Source organism: Delphinapterus leucas, chromosome 7 (genome assembly GCF_059928025.1).
Source record: "Delphinapterus leucas isolate spDelLeu-1000000601 "Yukka" chromosome 7, BTC_Dleu_Yukka2, whole genome shotgun sequence".
Lineage (NCBI taxonomy): Eukaryota > Metazoa > Chordata > Mammalia > Artiodactyla > Monodontidae > Delphinapterus > Delphinapterus leucas.
In genome coordinates, this window is record NC_143135.1 from 13,065,321 (window position 1) to 13,083,009 (window position 17,689).

The 17,689-nt window shown below is 58.3% G+C and overlaps 1 protein-coding gene across 1 annotated transcript; it reads left to right on the forward strand.

Moving 5' to 3' along the window:
• Window positions 1–111: 111 nt before the first annotated feature.
• Window positions 112–17,623, forward strand: MYBPC3 (myosin binding protein C3). The gene is made up of 29 exons (XM_089914167.1): window positions 112–446; window positions 1,024–1,538; window positions 2,496–2,613; window positions 3,104–3,152; window positions 3,367–3,396; window positions 3,570–3,623; window positions 4,886–4,906; window positions 5,176–5,339; window positions 6,241–6,373; window positions 6,614–6,616; window positions 6,736–6,860; window positions 6,941–7,046; window positions 7,141–7,307; window positions 7,663–7,828; window positions 8,628–8,734; window positions 8,820–8,849; window positions 9,727–9,866; window positions 10,115–10,195; window positions 10,886–11,045; window positions 11,362–11,466; window positions 11,556–11,744; window positions 12,824–12,958; window positions 13,154–13,321; window positions 14,054–14,142; window positions 14,282–14,477; window positions 14,733–14,872; window positions 15,071–15,230; window positions 15,332–15,468; window positions 15,763–17,623. The coding sequence occupies exons 1-29, from the start codon at window positions 137–139 to the stop codon at window positions 16,066–16,068; spliced, it is 4,104 nt and encodes a 1,367-aa protein (XP_089770293.1). The 5' UTR covers window positions 112–136; the 3' UTR covers window positions 16,069–17,623.
• Window positions 17,624–17,689: the final 66 nt, after the last annotated feature.

A 17,689-nucleotide genomic window follows, 5' to 3' on the forward strand; every position in this document is an offset into this window, starting at 1 on the left:
GAGCCTCAGAGTCCTCATCTGAGAAATGGACATAATAACTGCACCTACCTCATAGAGCCATTGGAGCATTAAACGAGGTGATGCATTAAAGCGCTTATCGTCGTATTTAATAAGAAGCACTATAGGGGTGGTGTGCATGGGCAAGCCAGGGGCCCCTGCAGATTCCATTTGCCCCTCAGTTTCTGCCTTCAGCAAGAAGCCACGGTCAGTGGAGGTGGCCACAGGCAGCCCTGCCGTGTTCGAGGCCGAGACAGAGCGGGCAGGAGTGAAGGTGCGCTGGCAGCGGGCAGGCAGTGACATCAGTGCCAGTGACAAGTATGGCCTGGTAGCCGAGGGCACGCGGCACACGCTGACAGTGAGGGACGTGGGCTCTGCCGACCAGGGGTCCTATGCAGTCATCGCTGGCTCCTCCAAGGTCAAGTTTGACCTCAAGGTCTTAGAAGCAGGTAAGACCTTGGGCAGCCTTCCCTGAAGTTGGAGCTACTGGGAGCAGGGGCAGCCCCACCACCTCTCCTTCGACCAGAGTGCAGGAGATGTTTTCTCACTTTCTTAACTTTGCTTCGGCTGTGCCCTCAGCCAGCAATGGCCTTTTCCTGTTTTCTGTAGCAAGACCTTTCTGAGTGTCCCCACGTGGCTCCCTGGCCTGTCTCGGCCGTTACGGAGGTGGGGGAAGTTCAGAGATGAATAAGACATAACCTGCCTTCCCACTGGACATGCCCACGCAGATGGAAATTTGGTGGGCTGTGTGTGCTGGCAGGGAAGCCCCATGAGCTTATGGGTGTGGAGGGAGACCCAGCCCAGCCTGGGGGGCTGGACCAAGACCAGAGCCTGGGGAAGGAGAGGAGGGATGTTCAGGCTGAGCCCCTGGAATGTGGGCACAGACGGCCAGTGAGGGCGAGGAGAAGGTGAGAGGCAGGCTGAATGAACCTTTGTACACACTGCAAAGGCGGGAAGGACCAGGGACAAGAAGAGGGGGTCTCTGGTTAGAAGCTGCTACACGACCCCCCATCTGATCCCCTCCAGGGAAGGCAGAGCCTTTGCCAGGCCCTGCCCCCGCCCCTGCTGAGGCTCCTGGAGCCCCCGGAGAAGCCCTGGCCTCGGCCACTGAAGTGGAAGGAGGCTCCCCGAGGCCTGAAGGTGAGAGGGGCGGGTCAGGGAGGCTGGGTCAGTGGATGGGGGTGTCCCAGGGCAGGTCTCAAAGGCCTCTGTCCACAGGGTCAAGCTCAGCAGCCCCCGATGGACCCAGTGTCCCTGACGATCCCATCGGCCTCTTTGTGATGAGGCCACAGGATGGCGAGGTGACCGCGGGTGAGTGCAGGGCTGCTGCACCCAGGGTGAAGTGGGGAGGGAGGCAGCAGGGCATCCCCGATTGTCACCCCTCTCCTGCAGGTGGCAGCATCACCTTCTCAGCTCGCGTGGCAGGGGCTAGCCTCCTGAAACCACCTGTAGTCAAATGGTTCAAGGGCAAGTGGGTGGACCTGAGCAGCAAGGTGGGGCAACACCTGCAGCTGCACGACAGCTACGATCGGACCAGCAAGGTGGGGCCTGCGGGGCACGGGGGTCACGGGGATGCATGGAAAGGGGACCTGGAGAGCCCCTGGAAGGCATGGGGGGCACAGAGAGGCAGGGGGCACCATGAGACTTGAGGCACAGAGGAGGAGCACAGAAGGTCATGGGGAGCCTGGGAAGCTGGTTGGGGGGCCAGGGGCACACAGGGAGCATGGGGAGGCTCAGAGGAGGGTTATGGGGAGGCACAGGGGACCTGTGGGACGTAGGGGGCTCGGAGGGCATGATAGTCTCAAGGGGGCATAAATAAGGCTTGGGGGGCACCAGTCAGTGAGGGTGTAAAGGCCCCAGATGGATGGGTGTCAGAGCTCAAGGGACCCTCAATGATCAACCATAACAATTCTCCACAATACAGACAAGGAAACCAAAGCTTGAGAGTTTATTGTTGCTGGTCCCAGGTCACTCAGAGCCAGGCCTAGAACCTGTGCTTTGACTCTCAGCCTTTGCTCCTCCCACTCTTCCACAGTCCCAGCCCAGGCAAGGGGGCTTCTGGCAGGGCAGGGTAGACATGTACAGTTGTGTGGGCTGTGCACTGAACAAAAGTGCCTCTTTTTTTTTTTTGGCCGAACCACGTGGATTGCAGGATCTTAGTTCCCCAGCCAGGGATCAAACCTGGGCCCACTGCAGTGAAAGCGTGGAGTCCTAACCACTGGACCACCAGGGGATTCCCCAAAGTGCCTCATCTTAAGTGAATGCCATGTGCCTTGTAGCCACCCTTGATTTATATTGTATCACCACCCTGTGCCAGCAGATGGCAGTCAATGTATCTTGAGAAGGGGCACCTTTTTCTATTTATACAAAACTGTATGGATTAATTTAAGCCCTGAGGGGTGAGAAGGTCGGTGGCCCTTAACCACCCACAGTCTCCTTTAGGGGTGAAGGGCCTCATCTCCTCGCTTCCAGTCTCCCTTGACACCTCACCTCCACAGGTCTACCTGTTTGAGATACACATCACAGATGCCCAGGCCACCTTTGCTGGTGGCTACCGCTGTGAGGTGTCCACCAAGGACAAATTTGACAGCTGCAACTTCAACCTCACTGTCCATGGTAAGGGACCCTCTGGTATCAGTTCTGGGTTTGGGCTCCCCATGGGTCCTGTCCCCATACCTGCCTCCACTTCCCAATACTAAGGAGGATGCTGAGCCCTGGCCATGCAACCACTGACCACATGCCCAATACTGAAAGAAACCCATCGAGGCTTCCAGGGTTGGGGTGGGGCTTGAGCCCAGATCTCGTCTGGGGTCTTAGTCATCTTGGTGTCTGGGATCCTGGCACAGGTGAACAGGTGAAGGGTAAGTTGAGAGATGGGCGGGAGATGAACCACCTCAAATGTACTGGGAACGATAAACTGCCCCACGTCCCTGGTACCTTGACCCTGGCTGGGAAAGGCTGAGAAGATGGGGTCCTGGGGCAGATGCCCACTGTCAAGGGGTCATGGATGGGCAGGTCTGCAACACCAGGAGATCCCAGGGCGGGGCTTCTGGGATCGTCCCCTCTGAAGCCTCCTCCCCTGACTCATCCCCGTCTTTGAACCCAGAGGCCATCGGCCCTGGAGACGTGGACCTCCGATCAGCTTTCCGCCGCACGTGAGTGGCCACCTCTCGTCAGGGCCTGGGGGAGGCCGGTGCTGGGGTCTGAGGCCCCTTGGGGTTCGGGCCAGGGGTAATGTGGGGGGACCAGGACAGGGGGTGATATGGGGGTCAGGGCTTGGGGTGATGTGGAGGGCCAGGATGAAGAGGATGGGGATGGAAGAGAGTAAGCTCCCCTGGGCAGGTGAGAAACTGAGTCTAACCCCCACAGGAGCCTGGCTGGAGGAGGTCGGCGAATCAGGTACCCCTTCCTACCCACCTGTACATAGACCCCGGGGGTCTGAGATAGATAGGGAGAAGCCGTTCAGCCAGTGTCCCTTCCTCTCACGTCCATCCCCCCACCACAACCCCACCCCCTGCTCCCAAACCCCTTCTATGGCTCAACTGTGGCCTTATGGGGGTTCCTCTCCATAGTGACGGCCATGAGGATGCTGGGACTCTGGACTTCAGCTCGCTGCTGAGGAAGAGGTGAGCCCCTGGGTAGCAGCTCTCAGAGCAGGTGACGTGGCCCAGTTTCAAATTCTGGCACCATGGTTTTCCAGCCGTGTGGCTCTGAGCAGGTCACCGCACCTCTCTGAGCTGGTTTCCTTGCCTGTCAAATGGGACAATCCAGGTGTTGCGAAGAGTCAGAGGGCTCAGCAGAAGTTACATCCTGTGAACTAACATCCTCACACTGTTCCCATGACCTCCTACACTTGAGTCTGCGATAGCTCATCTCAATAGGCTCTGGGGACCCAGAAGCTGGGAGAAGGCTCCAAAGCCTCAGGAATTGCCCACCTAGCCCAGTGCAATTGAGTTGTGTCCTCAGTGTCCTGTCCCTCCCTCTCCTGGACCCTGCAGTATGGCCGATGCTGCTGCAGCCCAGAAAATGGGCATGGGGGTTAAGTGCTTTGGGGCAGCAGGGCACTGGCAGGACTCTGTAGCCATCCCCACCAGGGCGGATGACAGATGACAGGGCTGGGGATCAGATTGACCTGGGTGAGGATCCCTACTGACTGGGGAGAGTCTCTGAGCCTCAGGTTCTCCTGATACCCACCTGCCGGAGCTCAGGAGGAATAAACAAGGCCACATGTGCCCTGTAAACGGAGAGGTATAAGTGCAGGGAAGAGGGTGGAGGTGAGGACCCACGGGCTGTGGTCCATGGAGGGATGGCCCATTCCTTCGTTACCAAGTCCAAGCTCAGACTGCTTGCCACACGACAGGCCAATAAATTGAGAGACAAGGTGTTGGGGCAAGGACTAGCGATTTTATTGGGAAAGCCAGCAAACCGAGAAGATGGTGGACTAGTGTCCCAAAGTACCATCTTCCCCAAGTTAGGATTCAGGCTTCTTTTCTACTAAAAGGGGAGGGAGTGTGGCTGGTTATTGCAGACTTCTTGGTGGAATCCTTTGTTCTTGCAGCCGGCCATGTAGGTCTGGTCACAATGTTCCTGTAAACCTCCAACAACACAAATGTTATTTTCTGTTCTGTAATTTTTTATCTCTATACAAATGAAAAGTGCTATATACCTTTAAAGGTCAAGCCTGGGAGGCAAAGCCTTGAGAATGGGCTATCATATATAGTTTGGGCCATAGGCAACATTCTTTTACAAAGGTGCAGAGCCAGCATGACCAAGAACAGGCAACACAGTACAAGGGCTTGAGCTAAAGGAATAGATCCAATATGGAGTCAGGTTTGTTCTTCTCTGTTACACCTCTAATATGTCCACTGCTTTTCTTCCCCACCTGGAGCAGCAGCTTCCGGACCCCGCGGTGAGTGCCCCATGAAGCTCTGCACCTGTCACCCCTACTTCAGCCAGGAGCACCTCCCAGTCCCAGCGCCCCCCCCATACTGAAGCCTTAAGCCCCCTTGAGCCCCAGCACTGGCCCAGTACCCACTCCAGCTCGAGCTGTCCCACCAGAAGGGAAGAGGCAGAGGGGCAGGGGCAGCTTCCGCTTGGGAGGGGAGGAGAGGGGGCTGCAGTTTTGTCTTGGCCATGGGGACTGCCCTGAAGCCTCGCCACGTGGACCGTGTGACACAGGGACTCGAGGCTGGAGGCCCCCGCGGAGGAGGATGTGTGGGAGATCCTGCGGCAGGCACCCCCGTCAGAGTATGAGCGCATCGCCTTCCAGCACGGCATCACCGACCTGCGAGGCATGCTCAAGAGGCTCAAAGGCATGAAGCGGGAGGAGAAGAAGAGCACAGGTGAGACACCCCTCCCAGGGAGAGGAGAGGGCGAGGTGAGCGCCTGCGCAGAGGCGCGCGCGTGCACGCACGCGCGTACGTGTACGCACACGCACGTGCCCACGGTAAAAGAGCTGCGTCCAGCGTGGCCCAGAGACGCTCAGGAAAGGAGAGTCCAGGTGAATCCCCCCTCGTGTGGGGAAAAAGCGGGAGGGCCCAGGCAGGCACCTTGCTGCACAGAAAAAGAAAAGGGCCAAGTTAGCCCAGAGACGCCACAGGAAGAGGACGGAGCCCGGGCCAGCCCTCCTCCCCCAGCCAAAGCCAGGCGGCCTCTTCCTTGCCTACCCGGCTTGGGGAAAAAAAAGCCTGCTTAATTCTCCCAACACCCAAAAAAGGGGAGGAAGCCAGTTTAGCCCACAGACCCCCGACCCGCGAAGAGAAGAGCCTGGTTAATCTTCCTCACAGGCAAACAGAACAGGTGGGTGTAGGTTAGCGCCCCTCGCCCCCAGGCGGGTCCGAGGAGAGGGCTCAGGCCAGCCCTTCCCCATCAAGGGGTTGACAAGGAGCCCTGGAAACTGAGCTGGGACAACAGAGGCGCCTGGCAGGAGGGCATAAAACCGGGGGTTGTTGGTAAAACAGTGGAGAGGAGGAGAAGGCCCGTTTGTTCCATCACCCATTCTCCTGCCAAGCTTCTGTCCTTTTGGAAAGCCCTGGACCCTATCCCTGAGCTGAGCAGGTGAAGAGGACTCCAAGGAAGACAGGAAGACAAGAGACAAGGAGGTGACAGACAGGGGTACAGAGACAGAGTCACAGCGGAGGCACAGAGAGAGACGTGGGGAGGCAGGAGGAGGAGAGGGGCAGGACCTCGCCCTCCTCGCTGGGCGGCCCCGGGAGCAGGGGGCTGAGGAGTGGAAGCGCTCAGCCTTTCAGAAGAAGCTGCAGCCGGCCTACCAGGTGAGCAAGGGCCACAAGATCCGGCTGACCGTGGAGCTGGCCGACCCCGACGCCGAGGTCAAGTGGCTTAAGAACGGACAGGAGATCCAGATGAGCGGCAGGTGCGGGTGGGAGTGGGACCCGGGGACACTGCAGGGTGAGGAGGGGCCCTGGGGGGCTGCTCCCCGGCCGTGCTCTCCCTGCCTCTCCCTCCGCCCATGCTCTCTGGCCAGCTCTGGATCCCTGTCTCTCTGGGTCTAACTCCCCACCTTTCTGTTTCTTCCCGGCTCTGTTCCCTGCTCATTTTCTCTCGGTCTCGCTCCTCCCATCGGGACGCTCCAATGGCCCCTTCTGCTCCACAGCAAGTAAGGCTCCTGGAAGGCTTGGGGTGTGGGCACGGGGGTCCCGACGGCAGTTTGAGGGGGGGCCCAGAGCCCAGGAGGTGCGTCCATGGCTCTCCTGCCCACACCCCGGCCCCGCCCAGGTACATCTTCGAGTCCGTCGGCGCCAAGCGCACGCTGACCATCAGCCAGTGCTCGCTGGCGGATGACGCGGCTTACCAGTGCGTGGTGGGCAGTGAGAAGTGCAGCACCGAGCTCTTTGTCAAAGGTGGGCCTGGCGTCCTGAGACCCTGAGAGGGGAGGGGGGCCACAGAGCGGCCCATCCATCATGCTCTCTCTGCTTGGCAGAGCCCCCCGTGCTGATCACATGTCCCCTGGAGGACCAGCTGGTGATGGTGGGACAGCGAGTGGAGTTTGAGTGTGAAGTGTCTGAGGAGGGGGCCCAGGTCAAATGGTGAGTGCCAGAGGCGGGGGGCTCGGGGCGGGGCCAGGGACCTGGGGGCATCCCCAGAGGAGGCCCTGGCACCTACTGCCCACCCTCTGGCCAGGCTGAAGGACGGGATGGAACTGACCCGGGAGGAGACCTTCAAATACCGATTCAAGAAGGACGGCCAGAGACACCACCTGATCATCAACGAGGCAACGCTGGAGGATGCCGGGCACTACGCACTGCGCACGAGTGGGGGCCAGGCTCTGGCTGAACTCATCGTTCAGGGTGAGGCCCTGGGAGGCCCCCTCAGCACTAGCCCCCCAGCCATGTAGGAGAATTGGGCAAACCCGGGATCGAGGCCTGCATGGCCTTGGACAAGTAACTGTGACACCTCAGGCCTCACCTTTCTCATCCATAAAATGGGGATGCTGAGGTGACCACCTGGAGGGTATTTGGAGGTTCAGATGGGCCTGGTTAGTGTCACCCACCCCGGCACACATGAGATTCCTTTTGTACATGGCACCGTCACAGGCACACGTGCATTGCACTCATGTGTTTTCACAAGCCCGAGGGATCTCCACAGGGATCCACGCCCACACACACCCTCCCCAGCTCACTGGCTCTGCCCTATGTCCCCCAGAGAAAAAGCTGGAGGTGTACCAGAGCATCGCGGACTTGACGGTAGGCTCAAAGGACCAGGCCGTGTTCAAGTGTGAGGTGTCGGATGAGAACGTGCGGGGCGTGTGGCTGAAGAACGGGAAGGAGCTGGTGCCTGACAGCCGCATAAAGGTGTCCCACATCGGGCGGTGAGTGTGCAGGGTGTGCCAGAGACAGACACACAGAGAGACAGAGAGAAACAGAGACTGACAGAGACAGAGGGAGAGACACAGAGAGAGAGAGAGAGAGACTGAGATAGAGACACAGAGAGAGAAGAAGATGGTGACAAAGACAGACAGATGGATGGAGATAAACAGAAAGAGACAGACACTTAGAGACAGGACTGGGACTGAACTAGAGACAAAGAAAGTCAGACTGAGATTGAGAGACAGAGGGAGAAGCAGATGAACAGAGAGACAGATACACAGAATCAGGACAGAGACAAATAGAAAGAAAGATACAGACAGAAGTATGGAGAGGCAGACGCATACAGAGAAGAAGAGTCCACTGGAGACAGAGAAGGAGGGAGACAGAGACAAAGACGAAGCAGTGAGAGATACAGACAGGCTGGGAGCTACCCGCCCCCCCACCCCCGCCAACTCGTGACCAGGGTAGAGTAGGAGGCCTCGGAGGATGGCTCTGGCCAGGGGCCCTCACTCTCTCCCACTCCCTTACTCATGCCCCGAGCATCTGGGCCCAAGTTCACGGAGACTAATGAGACCAGCCCCTGCCCAGTCTCCAGTGGCCCAGCCGAGGGGACACATCTACACTGCTTACCTCTGAAAGCATGCAAGGGAGCTGAAAAATTCAAACACGGAGGAAGAGAGCACTTTAGAACACCACTGAGCTAGGGTGGGGTGAGGGCCCCCTGGAGCCCTGGCTGGGGTGTCCGGTGAGGCCAGGGGTGCATGGCCCAGCAGGGTCCCTTGAGCCATCACCGCCCTGCAGGGTCCACAGACTGACCATAGACGACGTCACGCCCGCAGACGAGGCGGACTACAGCTTTGTGCCAGAAGGCTTCGCCTGTAACCTGTCTGCCAAGCTCCACTTCATGGGTGAGCGGGTGCTGAGGGGCATGGGGGCCCCTGCCACTGGGCCCTGCCTTCACCCTGGTGCCACTTGCTCTTGCATCTCTTGCAGAGGTCAAGATTGACTTCGTGCCTAGGCAGGGTGAGTCTTGGGCCCCTGCGTGCTGCGTCCCACGCCCTGCCCGTGTCTCCCTTCCACTCACAAGCAGAGGGAAGAAAGGAACCGGGAGTGGGGACTCTGAGGCCCAGCCCCAGCTCTGCCACTCACAACCACGGGCCACCTGCAGTCTCTCTGAGCCTCAGTTTCCTCACCTCTAAAATGGGGATCCTGAAGTGGCTCCCCTATGGGATGGTAGGAACAATGATCTGACATGGTGTGTGTGAGCTTTCAAATGACATCACAGAGGTGAGATTTTATTATTAAATCTTCTGCTTTTACAAGTACCTTTCCTGCTTTTAGATTAAACTGTGTAGGATCCTAATTTCAGGAGAACAGTCCAGGCTGAGGCATGCTGTAGGTCAGGGCTTTCTAAACAGGGTTCACTTAATATGATACTCCATTTTACAAGGGTTCCATGGTGAAATAAGTTTGGGAACCTCTTGTTGATTCAGAAGGTGCATTAGCATGTCAAATGCTCTAAAAAATCCTGCTTAACTTTGTTTAACCTCGGGTTTCCAAATTGTTTGTCCATGGAAAATTTTTTTTTCTAGGAAGACATTCCCAAACACAAGTTGAGAAATGCTACGCTACGTGACCTGATGTTATGAACCTCCCTGGAAACTTCCTGGGGAGATGGAAATGTTTTAGATCTTGACTGGGTGGTGGTTACACAGGGTGTATACATTTGTCAAAACTCATCAAGCTGTATGTTCAAGTCTTGGCATTTTAGTGTGTGCAAACTATACCTCAGTAGAATAAAAACAAAACAGCCAGGGGCATGTGCTCCTTCTAGCTTTCCCCTCTTTCATAGGCCTTAGGCCCCTTCTTCTTTCGCTGACCTGTGCCATCTCTCTGCCAGAACCTCCCAAGATCCACCTGGACTGCCCAGGTCGTGTGCCGGATACCATTGTGGTGGTGGCTGGGAACAAGCTACGCCTGGATGTTCCTATCTCCGGGGACCCTGCTCCTACTGTGATTTGGCAGAAGACCATCACAAAGGTACTGTGGATCCCTCCCCCACTTCCCCACCTGTAAAATGGGTGCATGGGACTAGTGTATGCTGGGACCTGCTCCCCACCCCACATGTACACGCCCTGGCCGCTGACTAGGGGCACAGAGGCTCAGCAGGCTGAGAGGTCGGGGAGGTGGGCAAAGGAGGGACAGTGGTAGGGGTTGCTTGGCAGGGGTTCCCTCCAGGCTGAGCCAGACCCTCTCCCCTCACTCCTTCCTTCCTGCTCTGTTCCCAGAGGAATAAGGTCCCAGCAGGGCCAGCCCTCGATGCATCAGGGGATTCAGGTGCCAGTGATGAGTGGGTATTTGACAAGAAGGTGAGTGAGGCTGAAGGTGGCTCATTTGCCCTTAGCCATTTTCTGCCCATGTGGTATCCACCCTCAGGTGAGGTGTCTGTGAAGGTGCCACATCTGGCAGGAGTTGTGCTCCTGCCCCTGGTAGGGTCTCCACGGGGCCTTCATGCCCCAGACAGACACACGTTCACACCTTCAACATTGCCAGGAAGTCCTCCTGACTGGGGACACTCCCTGGCTCTTGTCTTCCTGAGCTGACCTTGACTTTGTGCTTCTTCCCAGCAAGGGAGTGGGGTCCCTGGCACTTTTCAATAGGAGTAGCTGCAGGGGCACCAATCAGGTCAGCTTCTCATCCTCCACTCACTGCTGGTTCCTTTCAGGATCCTCGCAATAGCTCTGTGAGGTCACGTTATTCCCATTCAGCAGATAGGAAAACTGAGGCATGGAGCGGACAGGCCATTGTCTAAAGTTCCATGACAGAGCTAGAGCTAGAACCTGTGACCCTTGCCCTGGTGTCGTGCCCATGGCAGGTGGTAAGGAAAGGGTCTTGGATTAGATGCTCACATGGGTGCAGTTTCCACGCAGGCTGTGTCTCCCCAGCAGACCCAGCGCTGAGCTCCGTTCCCATCTCAGGGCTGTCAGCTGTTGCAGAGGCTGCAGAAGCCCCTGGGTTCTGACTTGGGTCCTTCCCCCCAACTCCTACTCCCCCGCCAGCTGCTGTGTGAGACCGAGGGCCGGGTCCGAGTGGAGACCACCAAGGACCGCAGCATCTTCACCGTTGAGGGAGCAGAGAAGGAAGACGAGGGCGTCTATGTTGTCACGGTGCAGAACCCCGTGGGCGAGGACCAGGTCAACCTCACAGTCAAGGTCATCGGTGAGGCAGGGGTCCAGGTGGGGAAGCCACAGGAGCAACCAGGGAGGACCCATCCATGCACTCATTTAGTCTCTAAACAAACACTGTGGGCCACATTCTTAGATCCGTAGAGGGGGCTGGGGCTAGGACCAGTGAATATGGGCAGTGCAGAGCCGTAACAGGTTGTTTGCAGGCTGGTGATGTGATCAGAACCGCATTCTGGAAAGATCGTTTTAGGCTCTGGGGGCGGTGGGGGAGGCCTGTTGGTTGGGGTGCTGTGGGGATGGGCAACGTTGGCCTCGGCCGGGCAGGGCTGATGTGGGTCCCCTGTCCCCAGATGTGCCGGATGCTCCGGCGGCCCCCAATATCAGCAACGTGGGCGAGGACTCCTGCACGGTGCGGTGGGAGCCCCCTGCCTACGATGGCGGGCAGCCAGTCCTAGGTGAGCCGAAGGCACAGGGGACATAGCCGAGGGCAGGGGGTGCGGGGGTGCCTGCGCTCTAGACCAGAGCTCCCACCTCCCCTCGCCAGGCTACATCCTGGAGCGCAAGAAGAAGAAGAGCTACCGGTGGATGCGGCTGAACTTCGACCTGCTGCGGGAGCTGAGTCACGAAGCGCGGGGCATGATCGAGGGCGTGGTCTACGAGATGCGGGTCTACGCCGTCAACGCAGTGGGCATGTCCAGGCCAAGCCCCGCCTCCCAGCCGTTCATGCCTGTTGGTGAGCCTGCCCTGCCTGCCCCGCCCCACGCCCTCCTGTTCAGGGGCCCCAGTAATAGCAGCTACTGTGTCGGTGGCGCTTACACCCGTGGTGTCCTTTAATCACCTTCATTTCACAGGTGAAGAAAGTGAGGCTCTGAGAAGTTAGATGACTTTCTCAAGGTCACCAGCTGGCAGGGGGTGGAGCTGAAAGACCTCTGCAGCCTCACTTTCCACATCTATAAAATGGGGATAATGACAATATCTACTTCATAGGATGAAATGAGGTCATGCAGGTGGAGCATCTGGCATACAGCAGCTCAGTAAATCATTGTTCCCTCTTCCCCACTCCCTTCAGCCAGCATTTGTTAACCAGGGAAGAGGGTGAGGGCAGTTGGGTCCCTCGGAAAGGGCCCTGGACCAGGAATCAGAGATGGGGTTTGCAGAGCCAGCTCTTTCATCCCCAGGAGGGATATCTGGAGTCATCGTCTTCCCCTGTGCCTCAGTTTGCACATCTGTATAATGGAGGTTGAGAAGGTAGAACAGACACCGAGGGTGTGGCACTCTCGAGGACACCTGTCCCTGTCGGGACATGTGAGTCTCGGGGGGAGGAGGGTGGCTGTCTGTGGTGGGGCAGACACAGGGAGGGGGGCACAGTGTGGTGAGATGGCAGGAAGAGGGTGCCTGTGGGGAGAAGAGGCCAGGCCTCTCTTTAGGAAGTGACTTCCGGTTTTCTTAGCTCTTAGTCAACTCAGTTACTCATACAGGGTCAGGAAATTTCCATGTTTTAGGCCAGTTTTTTCTTAAATTACATTTAAAGAATTTCCTACACCACCTGACAAAAGTGGCTCTTTCTAAGCATGTTGGCGTTGTTTTGGGGCATCTTTTCCTGTTTAGATCTCTTCTGTAATCGCTGATGCTGCTTGGGTGTGTGTGTGTTTGTAAGCCTGTCTAGAGACATGTCTTTTAATGGAGCTGAAATATTTCTCAAAGTGCTTGAAAGCCAGTCGAAGGGGGAGGATTTCCCTGGATTGTGATCCTTCAGCTGCCCTGGCTGGTGCAGACTCGCTCAGACCCCTCTCTGGCCTCCCCTCTGCCCAGGCCCCCCCAGTGAACCCAGCCACCTGGCGGTGGAGGATGTCTCTGACACCACCGTCTCCCTCAAGTGGAGGCCCCCAGAGCGCATGGGAGCTGGAGGCCTCGACGGCTACAGCGTGGAGTACTGCCAGGATGGCTGTGAGTGCAGCCCAGCCCTGGGCCCTCCGCCTCCCAGCACCCTTCTCTGAACTGCCCTCCAGGCCAGGCCAGGTCCCTGTCACCCTGCAGGGCCCCTGTCTGCAGTGGAGGCCCCAGTCAGCCACCAGGGATGTGGGCGGCAGGATGCGGACACTGCCCATGGCCTTGCCTCTTCATCCCCACCCCCGCCCCCAGGCTCGGAGTGGGTGGCTGCCCTTCAGGGGCTGACCGAGCACACATCGTTGCTGGTGAAGGACCTGCCCACGGGGGCTCGGCTGCTCTTCCGCGTGCGGGCTCACAATGTGGCGGGGCCTGGAGCCCCTGGCACCACCACGGAGCCTGTGACGGTGCAGGAGATACTGCGTGAGTGCTCCTCGTGCAGGGATGAGACCTGCCACTGGCACCCTGGCCCCTGGGGTCCAGTGGAGGTGGGGGCAGTCAGGGAGACCCTACTTGGAGGGGATAAATGCTGGGCAGGGACAGGAGGGGGTCGGTGCCTATACCTGTGCCACAGGCCAGATGTGCAGAGAGGGCCTCCCTCTTGGTTTTCCATGTCAACCCCCAGTTCTGGACCAGGGAAAATGTATGTCATTGTACCATCACCTTCGAGCTCTGTTTTGTGGGTCTCTGAGCTCCAACAGGTAGGTATTGTCCATGTGTTAAAGACTGAGCAGTGAGGTCGCTTGTCAGATTGGCCCATGTGAGATCCACTTTCCATTATTTTGCCAACAAAGAGTCAGTCCTTTAAGGATTGGTTCTCAGAGTGGAAAGAGGCAGCAAACTGGGATGGAAACAGCAGGGGGCATGGAGTCGAAAAGCCTAGTTCGCATCCTGGCCTGCGACTGGCTAGCTGTGTGACCTCAGATAAGTTCCTCACTCTCTCTGATCCCTGCCTGTTGTAGCAGGGTGGAGAGGCTCGGGTGGAAGCAGGAGCTTTGGGGCTGGGGTTGGGGAGCTAAAGGAGAGGAGGGCCCGGCAGGCGGCATGTTTCCTAGTTGCGGCTCTCCAGGCCCTGCCTCCAGCGGAGGGCGCTGTGGCGCTCCTTGGGCCTGCGGCTGTGGGGGCCCCCGCCGAGCCCCTCACTCGTACCCACAGAGCGGCCACGGCTCCAGCTACCCAGACATCTTCGCCAGACCATCCAGAAGAAGGTTGGAGAGCCCGTGAACCTCCTCATTCCTTTCCAGGTAGGGCTGGCCCCCTTCCCTGCCCTCCCCCCGCCCCATGCGTGTGTTGTCCACGCCCAGCAGACAGATGTCTCAGCGAGGCTGGGGCAGTGGCCGATAGGGAGAGCCAGGCTTGGGAGCGAGCTGTCCTCCCGCACAGGGCAAGCCCCGGCCTCAGGTGACCTGGACCAAAGAGGGACAGCCACTGGCAGGCGAGGAGGTGAGCGTCCGCAACAGCCCCACGGACACCATCCTGTTCATCCGGGCCGCACACCTCGCCCACTCGGGCACCTACCGGGTGACTCTGCGCATCGAGAGCATGGAGGACAAGGCCGAGCTGGTCCTGCAGGTCGTTGGTACGTGGCGTTGGGGCTTCCCTCTGAGTCCGAGCATTTTCAGTCCCTGAGCTGGACTGCCAGGGCCCAGGGCTCAACCTGGAGCTTCTCGTCTTCCAGGCCTGGGGCCCCTCCTCTGGGATGCCCAGGGCCCCTGCAGAAGATGGCAGGCCAGGTCCTGGCAGGGGCGAGGGGGCCCCTGGAGCCTGGCGTCCCCTACTCACACTCAGGCGATGTCAGGAGGTTTGGGCTTCCCACTGGGTCTGTCTCCTGCAGACAAGCCAGGTCCTCCCCAGGATATCCGGGTCACTGAGGCATGGGGTTTCAATGTGGCTCTGGAGTGGAAGCCACCCCAAGATGACGGCAACACAGAGCTCTGGGGCTACACGGTTCAGAAAGCTGACAAGAAGAGCATGGTGAGCCCAGGGGCCTGGGCCCCCCGCACGCACCCTCTCTGGGTCCAGGCAGACCTGGGCCCCAGCTGCCCCTCCCCGGTATCCTTAGACTGGTTCCCTCCACAGGGAAGGTGCTGACCCCAGGGGTACCCAAGAGAGGCCCCTGGCAGGAAGTAGGGCCTGCCCCAGAGAACCCCCTACCTTTCCTCCACACCCCAGGAGTGGTTCACCGTCTTGGAGCATTACCGCCCCACCCACTGTGTGGTGTCAGAGCTCATCACCGGTAATGGCTACTACTTCCGGGTCTTCAGCCATAACATGGTGGGGCCCAGTGACAGAGCCGCCACCACCAAGGAGCCTGTCTTTATCCCCAGACCAGGTGCTGTACCTTCACTCCCACCCCCCGCGGGCGGGGGCTGGGGCAGGGGGGCGAGCCTGGCTAGGTGTGGCCCTCTTGGTACCAAGTTCTGTCACCAACAGGCATCACGTATGAGCCACCCAACTACAAGGCCCTGGACTTCTCTGAGGCCCCAAGCTTCACCCGCCCCCTGGTGAACCGTTCGGTCATTGCCGGCTACAATGCTACCCTCTGCTGTGCTGTCCGGGGTAGCCCCAAGGTAGGGAGCTTTGGGCCCTGATCCAGGCTGACCCAGGAGACCTGGCTCGTAGGCCCCCGCCTCAAGCAGTCCTCCCCCCAGCCTGTCCCCCCGTTTTCTCTCCACTTTTGGGTATCAGGGCCCTCTCTGAACAGGGCCTTGGCATTCCTCATTGGCTCCCTGTTCATACTCGGCCTTGGGCATAGTTTGGGACTCCAGTGGGAACCCCCGAGTAGAAACACAAGTGCCTAGTCTGCCTAAGTTCCTGCCAGGTCCTCTCTCAACCTGAGAGATCTCCCTCCTTCCCATCTACAGCCCAAAATTTCCTGGTTCAAGAATGGCCTGGACCTGGGCAAAGACGCCCGCTTCCGCATGTTCAGCAAGCAGGGAGTGTTGACCTTGGAGATTAGGAAGCCTCGCCCCTTCGACGGGGGTGTCTATGTCTGCAGGGCCACCAACTTGCAAGGCGAGGCACAGTGTGAGTGCCGCCTGGAAGTGCGAGGTGAGGAGCCCGCTGGGCTAGGGCCTGGGGTGGCGGCAAAGGCCGGGTGCCAGCTGGGACTCTGGGCTTTCGCTTTGCTGTCCTGGCCCAAGCAGCCGCTCTGGCTGAAAGAGCAATGACCCTGTCATGTCCAGGTGGTGTTGGCTTCTGGACTTTGTTGCCAGAGCTGCTTGCCTGAGCCTTCCCGAAGGCTGGGGGTGGGGTGGGGGGAACACATGTAGTGCTGGGAGGTTCAACACATGCATGGCATGGCCTCCTCTCCTGCAGTGCCTCAGTGACCAGGCTGGCTTCCTGGGGATGGCCAGGTATGTACTCCACATCACCCTGATACCCAGGGCCCAAATCAAAGGCTGAGCCCTGGCCCTTGGTCCAGGGGCAGCCAGCAGGAAATGGGGGTGCAGGTGGCTCTTAGTAGGATTTCAGTCCTGCTCATTCACAAGGGAGCCTGTGTCACAGGTGCAACTGGAGCCAACCCATGTACCAGGAGCCTGGAAGGAAGTTGGACAAGCCACCTTCTGCTGTTGGATGTGTGTGCAAGTGTGTGTGTTGGAGCTGGGCTGGGGGAGCCCCAGTAGGGCAGTGTAGTTATGACGAGCAGGCATGGGGGGCACTCCGCACAGGCTAACCTGTCAGAGCTCCATCTGGAAGCTCCTCAGATCCTTGGGGCGAAAAGTGTGCGGGCTCAGGAATGGTGGCTGGGGACAGGCCTCTCTGGCCTGCCGTGTTTTCTCAGTGTATGAGGGCAATAAAAGATCGGTGCAATCACAGAGAACTGACTCTTCTTGTCCAAGACGCTTGTTTTCAGAAAAAGCACGGGAAATTTTACTTGATCTTGAGAGCAAACTGAAGGCAGGTATTCTTTCTCCTAGATGAATTAAAGGAGGACCATTGTGGGATCCTAAGTTCATAAAACATTAATACTAGAAGGAACCTCAGTCCTCCCCACCTTCAAATGAGGAAACCGAGGAGCTGTGACAGAGGAAAGTGTATTATTAGCAAAAGAGCCAGCACCCCCAGGCTCTCCCGTCTTTGTCCTGGTGACCCATGGTCACAGCAGCCTGCATGGGGGGCAGTGCTAGTATCAGTGTGGTTCTGTGCCCGTAAGGGCCTGGAGTGAAAGTGACCAGCTGCTTTGGGGTCCCGGTGGGCAAAAAGCCCACTGCCCATTCACACCCATATCACACAGGAAGAGTGATCCTGTCTAGACAAGGCACTGGGAACCAGGAAGGTGTAGGGGCCAGGGCCCGACTCCTCTGCTCTTCCTTCCCCCGTGGGGCGCCAAAATCCCATCACCAGTTTGCTTTTGGGAGGAGGAAGCCAGCAGCTCTCAGAGGTGCCCTGATTGATTGATTGATAGAGTGAAAAGGGTCCTTCCTGCCCAGGGAGTGGTTTCTCCATGGCATAGAAAGAAGTTCCATGAAGGCTGGTCCAAGGTTGCTTCTCGGAGTTCTACCCAACCCAAGACACTCCTGGCCAAGAGCCCAGAGCCCTGGGCTCCAGGCCCCGTGGGAGGCTCTGGCCGAGTCACAAAACCTCTCTGGAGCACACCTGTAAGGGGCACCCGGAGCTGAGAGCCCGGGCCTCGGTTTTTCCTTTACTACTAAATTAATCTCTGCTTAGGTGTCAAGCCCTGTTCGGCTGCTCCCTCTAGCGACCAACTCATAGCACAGCAACCCTCTGATGGGGCCCTGGGAAGGCCCCTCCCATGGGGGCCTCTCTGAGCGCACAGGAAGCTGGTGA

Coding starts and splice junctions, on each gene's coding strand:
- MYBPC3 (XM_089914167.1), top strand. CDS start 137: ATGGGCAAGCCAGGGGCCCCTGCAGATTCCATTTGCCCCTCAGTTTCT. Junction 9,867..10,114: donor GGCAGAAGACCATCACAAAG/GTACTGTGGATC, acceptor CTCTGTTCCCAG/AGGAATAAGGTCCCAGCAGG. Junction 10,196..10,885: donor AGTGGGTATTTGACAAGAAG/GTGAGTGAGGCT, acceptor CTCCCCCGCCAG/CTGCTGTGTGAGACCGAGGG.